The 18,644-nt window shown below is 42.3% G+C and overlaps 2 protein-coding genes across 4 annotated transcripts in view; one reads left to right on the top strand and one right to left on the bottom strand.

Annotated features, from left to right (window-relative positions):
- LOC134000897 (protein unc-79 homolog) overlaps positions 1–14,284 on the top strand; it is a 33,984-nt gene extending 19,700 nt beyond the window's left edge. The window contains exons 24-50 of one of the 3 annotated variants that reach the window (XM_062440404.1): positions 872–1,053; positions 1,586–1,787; positions 1,918–2,100; positions 2,679–2,737; positions 3,212–3,496; positions 3,607–3,789; positions 3,978–4,140; positions 4,560–4,709; positions 4,837–6,093; positions 7,519–7,620; positions 8,129–8,429; positions 8,510–8,650; positions 8,777–8,815; positions 8,931–9,043; positions 9,343–9,428; positions 9,817–9,990; positions 10,323–10,391; positions 10,480–10,590; positions 11,877–11,981; positions 12,078–12,155; positions 12,272–12,361; positions 12,469–12,644; positions 12,985–13,168; positions 13,276–13,479; positions 13,777–13,854; positions 13,944–13,985; positions 14,091–14,284. In XM_062440404.1, the coding sequence (XP_062296388.1) occupies positions 872–1,053; positions 1,586–1,787; positions 1,918–2,100; positions 2,679–2,737; positions 3,212–3,496; positions 3,607–3,789; positions 3,978–4,140; positions 4,560–4,709; positions 4,837–6,093; positions 7,519–7,620; positions 8,129–8,429; positions 8,510–8,650; positions 8,777–8,815; positions 8,931–9,043; positions 9,343–9,428; positions 9,817–9,990; positions 10,323–10,391; positions 10,480–10,590; positions 11,877–11,981; positions 12,078–12,155; positions 12,272–12,361; positions 12,469–12,644; positions 12,985–13,168; positions 13,276–13,479; positions 13,777–13,854; positions 13,944–13,985; positions 14,091–14,279 (4,946 nt within the window). In that variant the 3' untranslated portion in view covers positions 14,280–14,284. Of the gene's footprint in view, positions 1–871; positions 1,054–1,585; positions 1,788–1,917; positions 2,101–2,678; positions 2,738–3,206; positions 3,497–3,606; positions 3,790–3,977; positions 4,141–4,559; positions 4,710–4,836; positions 6,094–7,518; positions 7,621–8,128; positions 8,430–8,509; positions 8,651–8,776; positions 8,816–8,930; positions 9,044–9,342; positions 9,429–9,816; positions 9,991–10,322; positions 10,392–10,479; positions 10,591–11,876; positions 11,982–12,077; positions 12,156–12,271; positions 12,362–12,468; positions 12,645–12,984; positions 13,169–13,275; positions 13,480–13,776; positions 13,855–13,943; positions 13,986–14,090 lie in introns of all 3 variants that reach the window. The other 2 variants (XM_062440405.1, XM_062440406.1) reach the window with 2 other exon arrangements.
- Positions 1–15,496, bottom strand: part of LOC134000550 (inositol-tetrakisphosphate 1-kinase-like) — a 100,535-nt gene extending 85,039 nt beyond the window's left edge. The window contains exon 1 of the mRNA XM_062439917.1: positions 15,492–15,496. The gene's annotated coding sequence lies outside the window, so the exon portion shown is untranslated. The remainder of the gene's footprint in view (positions 1–15,491) is intronic.
- Positions 15,497–18,644: the final 3,148 nt, after the last annotated feature.

An 18,644-nucleotide genomic window follows, 5' to 3' on the forward strand; every position in this document is an offset into this window, starting at 1 on the left:
CACTCCCTAGAAAATGGTCAATTAAATTATTTGATCTTTCCACCTGGTTAAATAAACCTCATGGTGATGAAATGCTGATGGTTTGTATCATCACCATGCATACATATACAATAATCATGTTAATGTAACCCCTTATTAGTAGTATGGATACAGATAATTATATGCTTGAGGTTACAAAATGTACAGTTTGTCATTTTTAAACTTAAAATTTGACCAACAGGCAATCTACCTCATTGATCGCTGCACTGGCATGTCTCGTAACTCCCACACTGACACCTAGTGGTTGGTTATATTCACCAAGCCACAGGGGGTTAGACCTTATGGATTTCAGAAAAAAGTGTTTATTTTTAGATGTTTAGGTTGAGCCATGATAAATAAAAGTCAATAATTATATTAAGGATTGACTTATCAGAAATGACTGAATGGACTTCCACAGTGGCACAGAGGATGTTGGATGTGTTGTTGTCATTGTGGCAATGGTAAAGACAATAATTTACGAGCCTTATGACAGAAACTTGTAAAACACCTGTAAAACAGGTGACTTATAAGACCTTTTGTGTACCTTGCTTCATACATTTGCATAATAAATATACAGATAATGTGAGCAGATTTTGTATCAACCTGTTATTTTTGTTATTTCTTAAACAAAATAAATTCATATTTATATACACATATGAAGACAAATATGGGGACATAGACTTGAATTTATCTTAATTATCTTCATCAATGACCTCATAACTGGGTCTGTTTATGATATCTTGGTAATTAAGCCGAGACATCTGGTAGCTCGGTTGCCTCTTCTCACTGTGTAATCTGTCTGCGTTGCTGATGATTATCCCTTTTCACTCTGCATTCTCGTGAAAACTCCCAGTGGAGAAGGTGGCGGTGTTGTGTCGGTTCCTGGACATTGGTGCGGTGACGAAGAACCACTTGCTAAAGTACTCCCTGGCTCATGCTTTCTGCTGCTTCCTGGCCTCCGTGGAGGACGTTAACCCAGCTGTCGCCACCCGCGCCAGACTCCTGCTGGACACCATCAAGAAACCGGCCCTGCAGGTGACCCACTCACATAGTCAATAGAACATCTAGGTGCAGAAAGACATAAACACGACAGGTGTGATTTAGTAAATACATTGTAGCACTTTGATTTGTGAATAGTGTCTGGAATATACATTATACGGCTGTATAATTACAGGTGAGGCATTTCTTTATTGCTGGGGAGGTAATGTTTTGGGAGTGCAGGGTCTTTGGTCTATATGCATTTACATATACAATATGTTGGTATCAGTGAACCTTAATGAAACCTTAATGAAAAACAAACCTGTAAAGAATATGTGTATATCCAGAACCAACTGTTTTGATGATCTAACTTAATTTAATATTGACACTAATTAAAAGTTAAGTATTCAAAATGTTGGCATACATGTGTAGATAAATACTTTATGGCTCTGTGAAAACATGGGTTGAATGAAATATTTTAGATTTCTTCTTAATAATTTATGACCATTCATGTTATACAGCATGAGTGTATGTACCTGCATGTGTTCATGTCCTGCTGTGTATTCATGTGTGTGTTTGTACTCTCCAGGGCTTGTGTCTCTGCCTGGATTTCCAGTTTGACACTGTTGTGAGAGATAGGCCCATCATACTCAGCAAACTGTTGCTGCTGCACTTCCTGAAGAAAGATGTTCCTGCACTTAGCTGGGAGTTCTTTGTCAACCGCTTTGAAACATTATCTCTGGAGGCTCAGCTGCACCTGGACTGCAACAAGGAGTTCCCTTTCCCGACTAGTATGTAGCTGCTATGTCCCCATTCATATTTTTACACCTACTCCACTTACACTGCCTGCTCCACAGGAGTTCCCCAACGTAACATAAACATCAGTGCTTTTATTTAAGTTTGTGACCTTTCTTTTGACAGCCATCACAGCTGTACGAACGAATGTAGCCAATCTCAGCGATGCAGCAATGTGGAAGATACGACGGGCCCGATTTGCCAGGAATCGACAGAAGAGTGTGCGGTCCCTCCGTGACAGTGTGAAAGGAGGCCCGACAGAGTCTAAACGGGCATTTTCACTCCCTGAGTCACTGAGCAACCGACTTCGTGAGTAGCTTAGATCAACCACTCTGTCCATCAGTTTGAATCTGATCTTGTGATACTTTCATTCAGTCCATGGTCAAACTGTATTTGCAAATAGCTTTTGTTACAATTCCTAAATGTATCTTAAAGAGAATTCTGTGATACTTGCAGGTTTGTTCTAATGCAATCAACACAACCCATTTTCTATTCCTTGTGGGTAAAACAAAATGCTTTTTTATTTGCAAATGCTATTTGGGCAAAGTCTGGTCCCATTTACCTAATGTTTCTCTCCTCACTTGTTTGCATTTCTTGTTCTAAAATTTCATTTCACTTGAATGTCGAATACCACATTGTTTAAAAAAAAAATTCATTTCACCTTTGGATCTGCACAGAAGACTGTCTGAATTGTGTTCAAACATGATGTTGTTGTTGGATATTTGTGATTCATCCAAATGCTGTAATTCACTTGGATTTCGTACGGTTTTGAGGTCACATCATGTGTTTTTGTGAATAATGTGTGTGTTTGTGAAGCTCAGACATGTGTCCTGTGCTACTTCACGTGTACATTCTCCTAAATTGTGTTCTTCATATGTGGTTTTTAGCTCTAAGGCTTACGAGGCAAGAGCACTCTGCCCCGACACTGGGAGATATGATAGAGAAAGTCCTGCCAGGTAAATAACAATCCAAATCCGAAACACGCAGTATTATACTTCATAATCACATCGTATTGGATGAAAACCGCCATTTGAATACCAATAAAGCCATTATGTGAAAATATTGAACACACTATGAAAAGGCAATGTTTGCTCTATGGTGACAGTCATTGCTTTTTCATCCTGCCACAGACTTACACTAATTCTAATAGCGGAAAGAGTGAAAAGCAACACAAAAAGCTAGTTGGTCATTTTTTTGTGTTTACCCTGTTTACATAATCCATGAACATGGTGCAATTATGTATGTATACTGCATGATGATATGTCCATCTCTCTTGACAGAAAAGTGGACAGTATGAGTTACCCTCTGTGTTGCTACCCCCTGCTCCTGCACCCCTCCCTCTGTCTCATCTTCTCCCCTGTCTGCAGCACGTTTCCTCCCGCACTTTAACCCTGACGCTTCAGCCCCTCTCGTAGGCCAGACCCCGTCTCCTGAGGATGACGCTGTCATCAGAGACCTGCTTCCCGAGGATGCTGGCATAGATCACCAGACTGTTCACCAGCTAATCATGGTGCTCATGAAATTTATGACCAAAGACAAGAGCAGTGCTGAGACAGACATTGGCAGTGCTAAGGCTTTCAACACTGTGAAGCGTCACCTGTATGTGCTGCTGGGCTATGACCAACAAGAGGGCTGCTTCATGATCGCACCTCAGAAGATGCGCACCTCTACCTGCTTCAACGCATTTATCGCCGGCATTGCACAAGTGACTGACATTTAACCTTTTTTGATATTGTGTGTTTATTTTACTGGAGGATATGATGAATATGACAATAAAACATGCAGGCTAATAAATTAAAATGCTGTTTCTTTTAGGTCATGGACTACAATATTGGTTTGGGGACGCAGCTACTCCCCCTGGTGGTCCAGGTGTTGAAATACTGCACATGTCCTCAGCTGAGACACTATTTCCAGCAGCCACCTCGGTGCTCTCTCTGGGCCCTGAAGCCGCACATCAGACAAATGTGGCTCAAAGCTCTGCTAGTTATCCTTTATAAGGTACTATTTGTATTACTATTATATACTATGCTATTTGTGTCAGTGGGGTTTCATTGCATGACTTTGTCTCTCTTAATTCAATCTCCAGGACATGGTGTTTTTTGCATTGAACTGTATTTTGTTATTCTGGATTACTATGAGAATAACAGCTATAGAAAATTGTCTTATAATACTTGTCTGCTCTGTAGTACCCATATAGAGACATGGATGGCAGTAAAGTGATCCTCCATCTGATCCACATTACCATCAACACCCTGAATGCCCAGTATCACAGCTGTCGTCCCCACGCCACAGCAGGTCCCCTCTATAGTGACAATTCCAACATGAGCCGCTACAGCGAGAAAGAAAAAGGTGAAACAATTTTAACAAACTATCTTAACAACAGACTCCTGTAATGGTCATTTGCTGCTGAATAGGTCACATAAGTAATAATGCTTGCTTACGTATAATCAGATGATATAGTCAGAGGATGAAACATGGCTGCTAGCAAGAAAAGAAATGTTTGGAAACTGAGATGAGAACTGCTTGCGTGTTTTAAGTGTTTCTGTTTTACTAATTGTGGGTTTTAGGTTGAATATTTTTTGAGGGATTACCATTTAAGGATATAGATTAGATTAACATTTTGGAGAAAAAATCTGTACTATATTTTGTTGACTACAATGTCAAAATGGAATGAAAATGAGGGATTCCCAACCCTGAAAGGTTTTGATTATCTGTATGCTACTAAAATGCAGTGCCGATGTTTGTTTGCATATTTTTCCCCATTTAAGAGGAAGACAGTGTATTTGATGAGTCAGACGTCCATGACACGCCGACTGGTGCTGCTAACAAGGAGTCACAGACCTTCTTTGCCCGTCTGAAGAGAATTGGTGGCAGCAAATCTGTCAAGTACCAGCCAGTGGAGCTGAATGCCAAGAAAAGTAAGAGGCTCAAAGAGATAAGCATAGTATAAAAGCACATTGATCTAATCTTTTTTAGCAGAACATATTTTTGTCATTGCAGGAGACTTGTTGCTTTCACTAGGATAAAGTTAAATTTTTCTCTCAGGTGAAATTGAGCTGTCAGAGTACCGTGAAGCCAGCGCCCTTCAGGACAGCATTCTGCACTGTGTGAGAGAGGAGAGCACCAGGAAGAAGCGGCTCCAGGCAATGCACAAGCAGAAGTCTCTGGACATTTCCAACACGGACTCCATCCTCTTCAATCTGGATGAACATCGACGCAAGTCCTGCATCGACCGTTGTGACCTGCAGGTGCCCCCTGTGGTCCTGCCCCCATCCTCCGCCACATCCCATGGCAGGCATCGCGGCAAAGGATCGTCTGATGGCTCCTCAGTTCGGGTTGAGGGTTGTGATCCTGTGGACCGGCGAGGGTCTCGAGGCGGCCAGTCTGACATCTCCAAGCCTGTCATCCCAGAGGTTCGCCTCAGCTGCATGGAGACCTTTGACGACAAGCTAGACCAGGGCTCTCTAGGGGGATCAGTTCAGGGGAAGGAGGACCCAGACCTCATTGACCTGTCCTCTGACTGCACCTCCATTCCGGAGAAACACTCACTGCTCTCTATGTCTGACAGCGACTCCTTGGTGTTTGAACCGTTGCCTCCTCTGAGGATTGTGGAGAGCGATGAGGAATTTGATCTGAACACCATCATAGGTTCCAAATTCAATGGGAGTCCAAAGGTCTTGGCTTCCCCCGCAAGTAGTAACACTCTGCGACTGTCCCCTGTGGTCCAGGTAAGTGTGGAGGACTGTTCTAGTGACAAAAAGACTCCAGACTTCCCACAATCGGTTGTGGAAAAGAGGCAGAACCGTGTGACTCCTTGCACATCCCTGGACCTCCCTGACCGATTGGAAAACATCTGCCATGAAAGCCCCATGACCCTGAAACAGAAGAGAGACCTGCTGAGGAAGATCCCACATGTCCCGGACACCTCACTAGACGACACATCTGTGACCTCTGAGGATGTGAGGACTGGAATGGGAGTAGGGACAAGTCCATCGAGCAGGACTATCTTTTTGGACATTCCAGAAGACAAAGCGGAGCCTCCATCCTCACCGGAAAAAAGTAAAAGTAACAGCAACGATGAAGAGGAATATGGTGATGATGAAGAGGACGACGATATGGGGGATGAAAGTGACCCCAAACCTGACGATGGGGACGACAACGATGAGGCAGAGTTTAAGATCCAGATTGTTCCTCGACAACGTAAGCAAAGGAAGATAGCCGTCAGTGCCATCCAGAGGGAATACTTGGATATCTCATTCAACACATTCGATAAGTTGGGTGGTGAGCAGGCTGCAGAAACTGGTAAGAAGGAAGGAAAGATGAGCATCTCATGCTTGAGGAAAACATGTCACTCTTTTAGTGATCTTGTTACACGGGCTCATTGTGAAACATTTCTTCTTTTACCAGCATGCTCATGTGCTGTGTAATTTGTCTCAAAATAATCTTTTAAGAGGATGTCTAAGATTTGAGAAGACTTATCAAATGCTTTTTTTTAAAGGCACAATACACAAAATTTGTACTAGTTTAGTCAAGAGTGCATATTAGAACTTAGAGCCGAGATGAAATGAAAAAGGCATTTTTAACCCTTTTAGATCACATCCCCAGTCATTTATTATTCATCATTTATTTATTAATATATGCCAAGAAATACAAAAACCTCCAATTTCCTTGTATTCTTCAAAATCCAGTCATGTTTTCTCCCTGCAAAACAAAATTTGACGTGTGCTTACGTAGGCTTGAACTGACCTATTTCAACCAATACTATTATGACATACAACACATCAACACACATCAACTTTTAGCAGCAAAGAGCTGAGGTTCATTATGACACTCCCCCTTTTTAAGGGTTCAAATCAAAATCTTGTTAATGTTAAGACCCACTTTTCTGTCGTTTTTCACTCTGTAATATATGATGATACGGAAGTTAGATACTCTTGATGCGTAATTCCATCTCGACTTTAAAACATTACCTCATTACTTGCAATATGCACTTTAACTATATTATCACAGAACGACAATGTTACTGACAAAAATGAATACTGGGTGTGATCAACAACACAACTCAAGCTGAGTCAATTTATGAATTTTCACACCATATTCTAAAAGATTGGAAACCAATGGCTGCTTGAAGAATACATTAAAAAATGGGGGATGGTGGAGGGGGCGGGATACACAGTATGAATCTGATAATGGATAGCATAAATGTTAAGTATACATGATTTGTATTAAATGAGGTAAATATTGAAAACGTACAGGTATGCTTCTTTAAGTTGTTTTTTTTTAGGAAACAAATGCACAATGAGCCTCAAATCTGTTTTTAATGAACCACTCCAGCCTTGTGGTGTCCTGTTGTGTTCTCTTCATGTATGTGTTTACATGTCCTTTCCTTTCACACAAACAATTAAATAACAAGTACTCAAGAGATTTTGGAAGCGTACATCAGAATCTTCAAAAATATTTGATCTAATTAAAATAAATAGAGGAGTGAGAAAGAATTTAAACATACATTGAACAAAATTTTGTGGGCTTTCTAAAAATTCGCTTAACTTTTACATATAAAACTAATTAATTTAGCACTAAATAGACTCTAACTATTCTTCTGCTGGTGGACATTAATGCATCTATGCTTTATTGGTCATTATTATTGGATGTCTGCTGGCATATACTGTAGTGGCATACGTTCTGATGCCAATGCCCTGCCCATGATTCACTCATATTGCCTTACAGATCACAAAGTTCTGTCTACCTTGGAAAAGCCACGAGAATCTGCCTCAGCCCCAACGCTTGAAGCTGCTATGCCTGAAACAAGCCACCGCTCTTCAGTATCAAGTAGGATACAAATACTTTACTTCTCAGTCTCCTTATCAACCCCCGAGAAAATGAACGGTTGTTGTCGTCAAACAATATGCAAGCCTTAATACTACTTTTTTGGATTACTTGTGTGCTGTTTCAGTGCACATATAATATCCTTGCAGACAACAGAAAAGTGTTGGCTTTTTTCCCTGCAAATGAACTTTTGTAAGCTTAATACTGGAGCGACAAGTGTGAAATAAAAATCACATAAAACATATTAAATTCCTAAGAACACTGAGAAAATACCCATCTAATGTTTAAAGAATTCATTTACTAAGTAGTAGTAATGTATTGTTCTAAAGGTACAGTTTCTCAAAAAGCCTCAGCTCAGAACCAGATTTATGCTTGTGATATAATATAAGTAACACTGACCATCTCTTTTCATGTGAGCGTCTTATTTCCATGTGAACCCCTCACACTTGTTATTGGTATGGCTGAAATAGATTTAGCAGATTTTTTCCCCCTTTGTCTGTTATCCTTTTAGCTCAGTACCGTCAGGTGAAGCGAGGCTCTCTGGGAGCTTTGACTATGAGCCAGTTAATGAAGAGACAGCTCGAACATCAATCCAGTGCGCCGCACAACATCAGCATCTGGGAGACGGGTCAGTCGCTGCTGCAGCACCTAATAACCGAATCTCACCAAAAGCTTTCTTTCATTGATTTTAATAACTTTTTCTCTACAGGTCATACAAAGACCAGTCTGCTTTCTGCCCCAAGCACAGTCAGCATGTTTGTCCCCGCACCTGAGGAGTTCATTGATGAACAGCCTACCACAATGTCCGACAGGTGAATTAGTCAATCCCTAGACAAGCTACCTGTCTTGAAACAAGTCATTTTAACGCTTAAACTGGTCTGGTGCTGTCTAGGTGTCGGGACTGTGCAGCCGTGCTGGAGGAATATGACGAGGAGACTCTCGGTCTTGCAGTAGTGGTTCTCTCTATGTTCATCCACCTCAGCCCTGATTTGGCCGCTCCGATGCTTCTTGACATCATGCAGTCTGTGGGCAGGTACAGCAGCTCCTGCAATCTGCATCCACACAGCACTTCACCGTTAAATGAAGTTTCATAACTCACCCTTAGGACTCATGCATAATTCATTCCCGAATCCTAATCCACTGCTTTCACTTCTTTCAGGTTGGCATCCAGTGCCAATTTTTCTGGACAAGCTGAGAGGTATGAGATGTTTACGCCACCACAGATATTCACTGTGCTTATAGATAAGTTTGATAATAGACATAAAGTGTGACTGCCTGTACAGCACAGCCATTCTCCATGTGATGTTTTGCAGTATGTTGATCCCGGGGAATGTAGCAGGTGTGGCCAAGCAGTTCCTTCGCTGTATGTTCCACCAACTGGCCCCTAATGGCATCTTGCCCCAACTCTTCCAAAGTAACATCAAAGGTCTGCTCATACCATTCAAAACTAAATTTAATAAAACATTCTTAAACTGCACATGCACTATTTCTATAGAGACTAACAGCGTGGCTTAGTTGCTTATGCCTCTGTGTTTTGACCTTATTGCACTTAAAAAAAGTAACCTATAGTAGACATATGTATATTAAAAAAGGAAAAAAATGGCATTTTATTTTTATGTAGGCATAAATGATCATAATGATAAGAATCCCTATCTCTCCCTCTCTATCAAACTCCCATTGGACATAGTTTCACCATGATTCTTTTTGTCCCTCTTTTTTATGCAGATGGAAGTTTTCTGAGGACTCTTGCATCTTCGCTAATAGATTTCAATGAACTGAGTTCTGTTGCAGCCCTCAACATGCTGCTGGAGGTGGGATTTTTCTTCATATATCCATTTGCAGTCATTTAACCAGCAGGAGGAGCTCTTGTCAAACTAAAAACTATTGTGTGGTTCCAGCTACATGCACAGCATAAGCCTATCAAAACCAAAAAATCCTTTGAGCATTCAAGAAAACCTGCTTTTGCACCACTGTACCAGTTTATTGTTATTGTTAAGCTCAATGAATGACACAGTTAAGAGCCCACTGATGCACGAGTCCATCCAAGTGATCATCTGTGCATCAGTGTCCTAAATCCGTTGCTCTCATCATGAGCGTTCAGATTGATCAGTACTGAATGATCAGTTAAATGGAAATATCTTCGCTTATAGAGTTTCATTATATAACCGTGTTATGGTTTATGCCTCTGTGCCCCCCCAGGGCCTGAACAACAAGAAGAGTCTGCCAGCAGGGGGCACTATGCTGCACTGCCTAGACAATATTGCCACCTTCATGGAGGCTCTCCCTATGGACTCTCCTAGCAACCTGTGGACGACCATCTGCAACCAGTTCCAGACCTTCCTTACAAAACTGCCCTCTGTGCTTCCTCTGAAGGTAGACATTGACTCTGCTGCTCACTTAGTCATGCTCTGATATGGTTTAATGTGATTATGGCTGGAGGAAAAAGCATTTACCAGCGCCCTTGTCGGGTTCAATAGGACAGAGTCTTAAGATTGTAATTGATTTGACTCTGCCACTTTTGACCTTGGAGGTCAAATTAGTGCATTCTAACCAATTTAACACTACAGACTATTTCAAAACACCAAGTCCAAGACTACGTTTGTGCATTGTGCAGTAATTTTCTGCTTTTCCACAACATTTACACTTTCAAACAAACTGGCAGTTTAGACTATTGACTTATTTTTGTAATCTGTGTGTCCCATTAGTGCCCAATGGATTCCAGTTTGAGGATAATAATTTGTCTCCTGAAAATCCCAACCACAAATGCAACTCGGGTAAGCCCAGAGCACAATTCTACATTCAAATTTGTCCAAATCCTGCCCTCTAACATCTCACCTTTCCTCTTCCTCCTCTGCCCTGCAGAGCCTCCTGGAGCCTTTCTCCAAGCTGCTGAGCTTTGTCATCCAGTACGGCATGTTCAGTCTCTCCTATCTAGTAGAACTATGTGGACTCTGTTACAAAGCATTCAACAAGGTACTCTTACACTCTCTTTACACTACTTGTATTTGTGTATAAAAGTAATAAGTTAAGGGTTTTCATCTGTAAGAATAAAACATGTGCTGGCATTCAGTATTTACACAGTGTTGAAACAGTTAAACCTTTTAAACTAATTTGCAGTGTTAAAAATGTTGAGATCCTGTTTTCAGGCCGCTCGGTCATCACTCTTTGGGCGCAACACCTACTTCCCTGACTCTCCAGTCAGCCAGAAATGTGGCCATGTGTCACAGATGATTAAGTAGGCAATCGGCCAATATTGATTAACATGATTAGTTGGTGTGCTAGGGCTGAGGATGTATGGTGTGTTTCTGAGTCGCTGTCTCAGACAGAGATGGAGCCAGGGCTGTCTGCACTGTTCGGCCAGATGAATCCACAGTCCTCCACCACTGTCAACACTGCATGCTTTATGTCTCCTGCAGTATTGATTTTCTTCACCCTCTTTAATTTTTCACTGTATAATATCCGCTTTTCAAAACCCAGAGTCACTATGACCAATTGCTTTTGGAACCTGTCCTTTGCAGTTGTTTTATGGAGAGGTGAGGTTGCTGGGAAGCACAGGAAGGATTTTTCAACCGGCTCTGTTATCTTTGGAGGTCAGGCTTTAAGGACACAAAGTGGCCTTCTAGACCCGCTAAAGTTTGTCACACCATGCACCATTTGCCACAGCTGCACTGCACTACCCAAATATGACGGGGCCCTTCAGCTTAAGCCTATGATTTGCTATTTACCAAACGGACATGGTCCATTAACTTTTAATTATTAGAGTGCCTCATACAGGTATACGCCTTAGCAAGCCATACAGTGAGAAATTTCAGAGGCAGCTCTGCATTCTGTAGGAGCGGAGGAGCATGTGCCTGCGCCTAACACAGGCAAACATGACTGCATTGAGGAAGAGAGAGGCAAAGTGGAAGCCAGAAGATGACAGTGTGGTTTGTAAACAGGCAGCTGGGCTTTGTGTGAAAGGGATGAACAAAGAGAGCAGCGTGTCCTCAGGGAGGGAGAAGGCAGCCTGACAGCCTCATCTGAGCTGCCTGGGACTCTGGGAGGAGAGATCTGGACTGGCCTAAATCTACTCCTCAGCCCTCCATTCTCTGTCTATTCTCTGCCTCCCTCCCTCCCTCTCGCTGCCTGTCCTTCCCCCTCTATTCAGGCATACACAGTTTATGCTCTCCTCGCAGCATGAGTAAGGGAGAGTGATAATAGAAAAAGGCAGTCTTGCTGCATCAGTACATTTACTCCACTCTCTATCTCCTCACATCCAGGAGAGAGATAAGTTCTACATGTCCCGCATTGTGGTGTTAGAGCTTCTGCAGGCTCTCAAGTTCAAGTCTCCTCTGCCTGACACAAACTTGTTACTATTGGTCCAGGTAAAAATAACCTTTTTTATGCACTTCAGTCTGCAATAACCATATACGTATTGGTGACAAATCAGTGTTTCACCCTTACACTGTGGTATTTGTCAGTTCGTTTGTTCAGATATTGGTACACGGCTAGCAGAATCTACCATCATCCAAAAGCACATGATCTCAACGCTGCCAGGGGTAAGATTTTAGTTGCTTTGTGTTAGAATCTTATTAGAATCAGCCTCATAAAACATCAGGAAATAATGATAGATCCCACTGTGATTCCCGCTAAAATGTTTCTTTGTTTTTGACAGTGCACAACTGCAGCAATGGAATGCATGAGACAGTACATAAGTGAGCTGCTGGACTTTATTGCAGATATGCACACGCTAACCAAACTTAAAGTAAGTCTTGTTCCTTATGTGATAGCCACAGTGTGCATGGTATCTTATTATGTGCAGAGGTTTTCTTTCATGCAGTCTCTTTCTCTTATTGCAAATGTGTTATTCAGAGCCATATGAAGGCTTGCTGTCAGCCGCTGCATGAGGACACTTTTGGGGGGAACCTTAAAGTGGGCTTGGCACAAGTCGCAGCCATGGAGATCAGTAAAGGCAATCACCGTGATAACAAAGCTGTGGTTCGTTATCTTCCCTGGCTTTATCATCCTCCCTCCACCATGCAACAAGGGTAAGACAGACAAGAAACCATACAACAGTATGTTTCATGATGTAAAGTTCACACTAAGTTACATAAAAACATATTCCTGCACATATCTCTAGTGATATCCAGTCAGATAGTTTTGACTTTATTTGTCCTGGTTTTGTTATCTGAGATTAAGCTCATAGAAAAAAAATCAGCAGCAACATCTCTTTCCTAAATTAATGTCCTTGTTGTCTTGATGATTTAGACAATACGCATAAAACATGGACAAATAAAACCAGAATGATCCTCATAGCTAAAATATGAAGGTTCTATTGTAAAGACATATTTTGGGCTCATTTGTAAAACATTTTTTCTTTCTCGGTAGGCCCAAAGAATTCATCGAATGTGTGTCCCACATCCGTCAGCTGTCCTGGCTTCTTTTGGGCTCCCTGACGCACTGCGCGCTGCACCAGGGTTCCACCTCCTGCATGCCCATCCCTCTAGATGCTGGCTCCCACATCGCCGATCATCTTATTGTCATTCTCATTGGCTTCCCAGAACAGTCCAAGGTCCGGCAGAAACAAATCCCTTCAAATGATCGCACCCAGGTTTTATTAATATGATCTGTAACCACCTCACCGGCCTGTGATGCTTTGGTGTTGATCTCTGTCCCCAGACGTCGGTGCTGCACATGTGCTCTCTGTTCCACGCCTTCATGTTTGCCCAGCTGTGGACCATCTACTGCGAGCAGGCTGCTGCTGCTCCTTCAATGCAGAACCAGAACCTGACAGAGTTCTCCTCCAGTGCCATCCTCACCGGCCTGGAATTCTGGAGTCGTGTTACACCCAGCATCCTACAGCTCATGGCCCACAATAAAGTGGTGAGAGCTCTGCTTTTTGTTTTTCCATTAGGGATCTACCTAAACTAGCTAAGGTAGGAACAGGGGCCTGAAAATGTTTGCTTGTTCTTATCAAGATCAAGATCAAGATACATTTTATTGTCCCACCAAGTGGGACATTTGTCTTGGCCTAACCACTGTATATGAAATGTGAAATATGAAGAGAGAGTTTAATTTCTACTTTTGTAATAATTTCATCTAGTATGTTTGTCAAGGAAACTGTAACTTGTGATGGATGAAATTTAAGTTTTTGTTGAGGATTTTTTCCCCCCCTCTCAGATGGTAGAGATGGTGTGTCTTCATGTCATTAGTCTAATGGAAGCCCTGCAGGAGTGCAACTCAACCATCTTTGTCAAGGTTTACTATAATTCACAATAATTCTTTCCATATGATTCATATATGATAACCAAAATACAACTCATCCATTGCTTTATTCTTCCCTTTAGCTAATTCCTATGTGGCTACCCATGATTCAGGCGAACCTTAAGGTAAGGCCTTTAAAGCTTTCTGCCATACAGAATGATCCCACACAAGTAAATAACAACTCTTTAGATGATTTAAACTACAACATCTTCCCTTCATTCCTTCTTTAGCACCTATCTGCTGGGCTGCAGCTGCGTCTCCAAGCCATCCAGAACCGGGTGAACCATCAGTGTCTGCAGGGCCAGACGCCCGGAGCTCCACCATTCGCTCTGCGCAAGTGGCTGCAGTGCACCCAGTTCAAGATGGCTCAGGTGGAGATCCAGTCATCTGAGGCTGCCTCACAGTTCTACCCTATGTGACCTGCTCTTTGATCAACTCGGGGTCATCTGGGTCCATAGACCTGCATGCATCCACCTCCGGCTGACCAAACCCACCCCACCCCCACAAAAAAACAAAGGACTCTTATGTAAACTGATACTGTGTGGGATTCATTCAGACTAAATCAATTCCAGTTTACTTTGATACTTGTATATGTACAGTAAATCTATGCTATTTTAAAGTACCAGGACTGGAACTAATAATTAAAGGTTTGGTAGACTTGTGTGGGATAATTGTATCAGGTGCCTAACTGTTGTATTCAACAGATCTGAAGAGTCAGTAGATGACTAAGAATATTTCTATAGATCCATGTTAGTGATAGTGAGGGTGTGAAAGCTTGTTGAATCTTAAATATGCTCACTCTTTGACATTCCTATTCGATCACTTTTTAAGTTGCTTGGTTGCAAGCTGGATAATAAAAGAATGAGTTTTTCAGACACCTTGTCATTTCATATGAATTGCTGACCCCTTCAGAATTCAAATGTGACATTTACTGCCCTTTGATGTCCACACTGATATGGAAAATGTCCAATTTACCATAATGCAGATGGCAGAGCGATAAAATCGGCTCTGTTGTTTACTGTTCCGGACTAGGAACTGAACCTCAGGTGTCTCCGGGAAAATGACACGGCATGCATTACCCAGCTCCCGTCTGAGATCCTTGTCAGACTGTCAGTCATGCTGCCTCTCGCCATCAGAGCTCAGATCGATCAGAGGCCAATCTGAGTTGCAGCAGCAGCTTTGTAACTCGATAAGGTGGAGCCAGACATTGGAGGTAAACAAGACTATTTCGGTTGTGCCCCCCTCCCCTCCCCAAAGTGGTAATGCCCCCCCACCCCACCCCTTCTTCTCTATCCCCCTCTTCATTGGCAGCAGCAAAACAGATTGGCCCACGCATATACCAAGCAAACACAATTACCTTTGGCTTAATGTGGTTTGTTATGATTAAGCATTGTTGTGAGGTCTAACCGCATTACCACGAAGCTCTTGTCTGAGAATAACAGATGACATGACAGCAGGGCTAGAAAGCCGAACAGCACATTAATCTTTGTTTTGATCTTCACTGCTGCAAGGATTTCATTATCAAGCTTTAAGATTAATTAGATCCGATGATATAAATGTATTCTGCATGAAGAAATTGGTTTATTGGACAAAAATAAGTCAAATTTGATTTGCATATTTCTATTAAAATTGTAGTTTTTTTAGTCACTGCAATAATAAGTGGAACCATGTTGAGAGGTGTGTGCCAATGAGTCACTAGTATAATGATATAGCACAATGTGACTAATGAACACACATATTGGCAGACACACACACACACACACACACACACACACACACACACACACACACACACACACACACACACACACACACACACACACACACACACACACACATACACATACACACACACTCCCCGGTGACCCCAAGCTAGCTGAATCAGGCTGCAGTGCCCCTTCTCATCAACCTCTAGTCTTGGCTCATCAAAGAGCCCCTCTCCTGCTGTGTGGCTGTGTGTGAATGTGTATTGCAGTGATGCTAGGTGCAGGTGTGTATGTGCATGTGTGCCTGCATGTGCACAGGTGTGTGTGTGTGTGTGTGTTTAATCAAGTCCCCCTTGCTCTGGGGTTGCATCTGTCAGCCACTGCCACCGTTGTGATCGTTTGAACTCAGCCCTTTTCGAGAGAACCTCTCTCATTAGCAGCAGCTTATGTAATCAGTGTCCCACAGGTATCCAGCGCTTTCCCCGCCCCTGCCCTCCTGCCTGCTGCCTCCTGGAGGACCATATGGGAGCGCTGACCTGATGAGCAGGCAGCTGGAGGTACTGAGGGTAATTAACACTGACCAAAGGCCTCTCAGGCAGAGTGTGAGTGGGTCCTCAAAGATTGTGAAGGTCAGCTTTGAAAGGACAGTGCGAGCTGTTCCACACACGCATACATACTCACAGCACCAGCATGATGTATCAGCAGGTGTGTGCATTGGTGACATTCCTTGATTAAAGATCCGGTTGAAGGAGGTAGTCTCGTACAGACTGCAGCAGATCAAAATAACTAGTAGTTTTGAACAAGAATTTCAAGAACCCACATTTAGAGAATCTGTGTATCAGCATCCTTTTCGCTTCATGCAAATACCTTTGAGAGACTCGTAAAGCTTGTTGAGACAGTGACAATCCCTGGTCCCTCCGCCTAGTGCTGTCACATTGCTTTTATTACAGTGAAATCCTCAGTGCCCTGGCTGGACAATGCATGAATGTTTAAATTGCTCAGAGTGTCCATTGGCATTACCATCAAGTGGCACATCTAAAGCAGGGATGGCAAAGTACTCTATGGCCCCACATTCACATTATAATTCATTGACATTCCTCTTCAGTGCTCTTCTGCATCAGCCTGTATACCACAGGTTTGTCCCCCTTGCTTGTTTCGCATCATTAAGCATAATGTGCAAATTAAAATAGAAATGGGAAAATGTCTATGTGATTTAATGTGAGTGACAGAGGTGTTTTGAATCTACTCCATTCTTTTAGCTTCCTGTAAAATCCTAATTCTGTTGAAGCAGTTATACAATTTGTGTTCCTGCTTTTGCTGCAGAAATCCTTCACCCAATTTTTTGTATGTGACATTATTATTGATTGAGCCCAGAGCTAGCACAATATGTGACCTATAAGTTTTCATGTTTGCATCATTAATTCCCATGGAGTGGAGTACGCTTAGTAATCGCAGTTCATTAAAGATGCACTGTGTGAGACAGACTGAGAACATGTCCTCCGCTATAGGAGGGGGGGTGGGGGGAGTGGCCCAGGGGACACGGCTAGCACAGCTCTGCCCAAGACATGAACGGCAAACACAGCATAGAGCAGACGGGATGGGCACAGCAGGCTAAATATAACAGATTCACTTTTATCACCTTCGTCACATATGGGCCAGTTTGTCTGCCGTCGCATAACAGCTTTATGTCCGCAGGGGCTTAAAACAGAGAAGACTGTAGGTCTGTTGTTATGTACAGTTTTATTTACAACTGAAAAACTCAGCAATGAAATCAACTTATGCACATCTTTCTATCCGTTTGATATAATGCATAAATTGTGTTTGTACTATTGATTGCCATATATACATTAATGGCTTGCTCCATCAACATGACAACATTGACATAATTCTAAATGGTAGCACATTGTTTAAGTTTTACTATGTATAAACATATGTTCTGTTACACTGTACATGAATTAACAGTCCAGAAGGCAGATATTTAAATATCAATATTTACATTCATGCATCCATCATTTCTCTCATATAGGTACATGGTGGGGTATACTGTTAGCTAATACCTGTGCATGTTTAGGTGCAAGCATGTGTTTTTCCAAATTTTCAACAGTTTAGCCAATATCTATACTTAACTGACAGCCACAGAGTACAGCCCACTCTAACTGAGTACACTCATCTGCATGCACACTCACAGACAGACAGACAGACAGACAGACAGACAGACAGACAGACAGACAGACAGACAGACAGACAGACAGACACACACACACACACACACACACACACACACACACACACACACACACACACACACACACACACACACACACACACACACAAACACAAACACACACACACTCACACATGCACGCATACACACACACAGATTTAATGTTAAAAAAAAGAAAGAAAAAAAAGCAGAGCAGTGTTGAGTGATGCTCCAGTTCAGCTCGGTTGTGTTTTTTTCCAGCAGGGATGTGGAGGATGACTATGACAGCATTGAGTCACACACACATCTCTGCTGAGGCCATCCTCTGTGCAACCTGATCTCTGGCTATTGGCTAAGTCTCCTGTCTGTCACCAGTCAGGTCAGCCCTGGGCTCATGTCCCCTGTTTCTATAGTGATGGGCTAAGCCCTTCTTCACAGATAGAAAAATTAAGATTGTCAATTCCAAACAAAAGATCTCTGAAGGCATCTAGCTGACCCCAAGACCCTGAAACTGATTTAACCGGATGACGTGTGATGTGAACCAATCAAAAACGGGAACTGACATATGCAGCAGCACAGAAATAATGGTTGAAAAACACCCATTCACATAGCACATATTAGAGACCCTTGACTTTTTAGCTGAAGTCTCAGGGAAACAGAAAAGCATATGAAACACCCAGTGACAAAACAACTGATACGAGAACTGTTTGCAGAGCAAGCGTGTTTTCTGCATCAGTGTCTCAACAAACTGACAGCAGGCTTAAAGCATCGGAGCATCACAAGTGAATTATATGCTTTATAAATAATCCACTTAAGAAAAAAACAGAGCTATCAAGAAATAAAATGAATTCTTCAAGACGTTCATCAAGATTTGT

The sequence above is a fragment of the Scomber scombrus genome, chromosome 19 (genome assembly GCF_963691925.1).
Source record: "Scomber scombrus chromosome 19, fScoSco1.1, whole genome shotgun sequence".
Taxonomy (NCBI): Eukaryota; Metazoa; Chordata; class Actinopteri; order Scombriformes; family Scombridae; genus Scomber; species Scomber scombrus.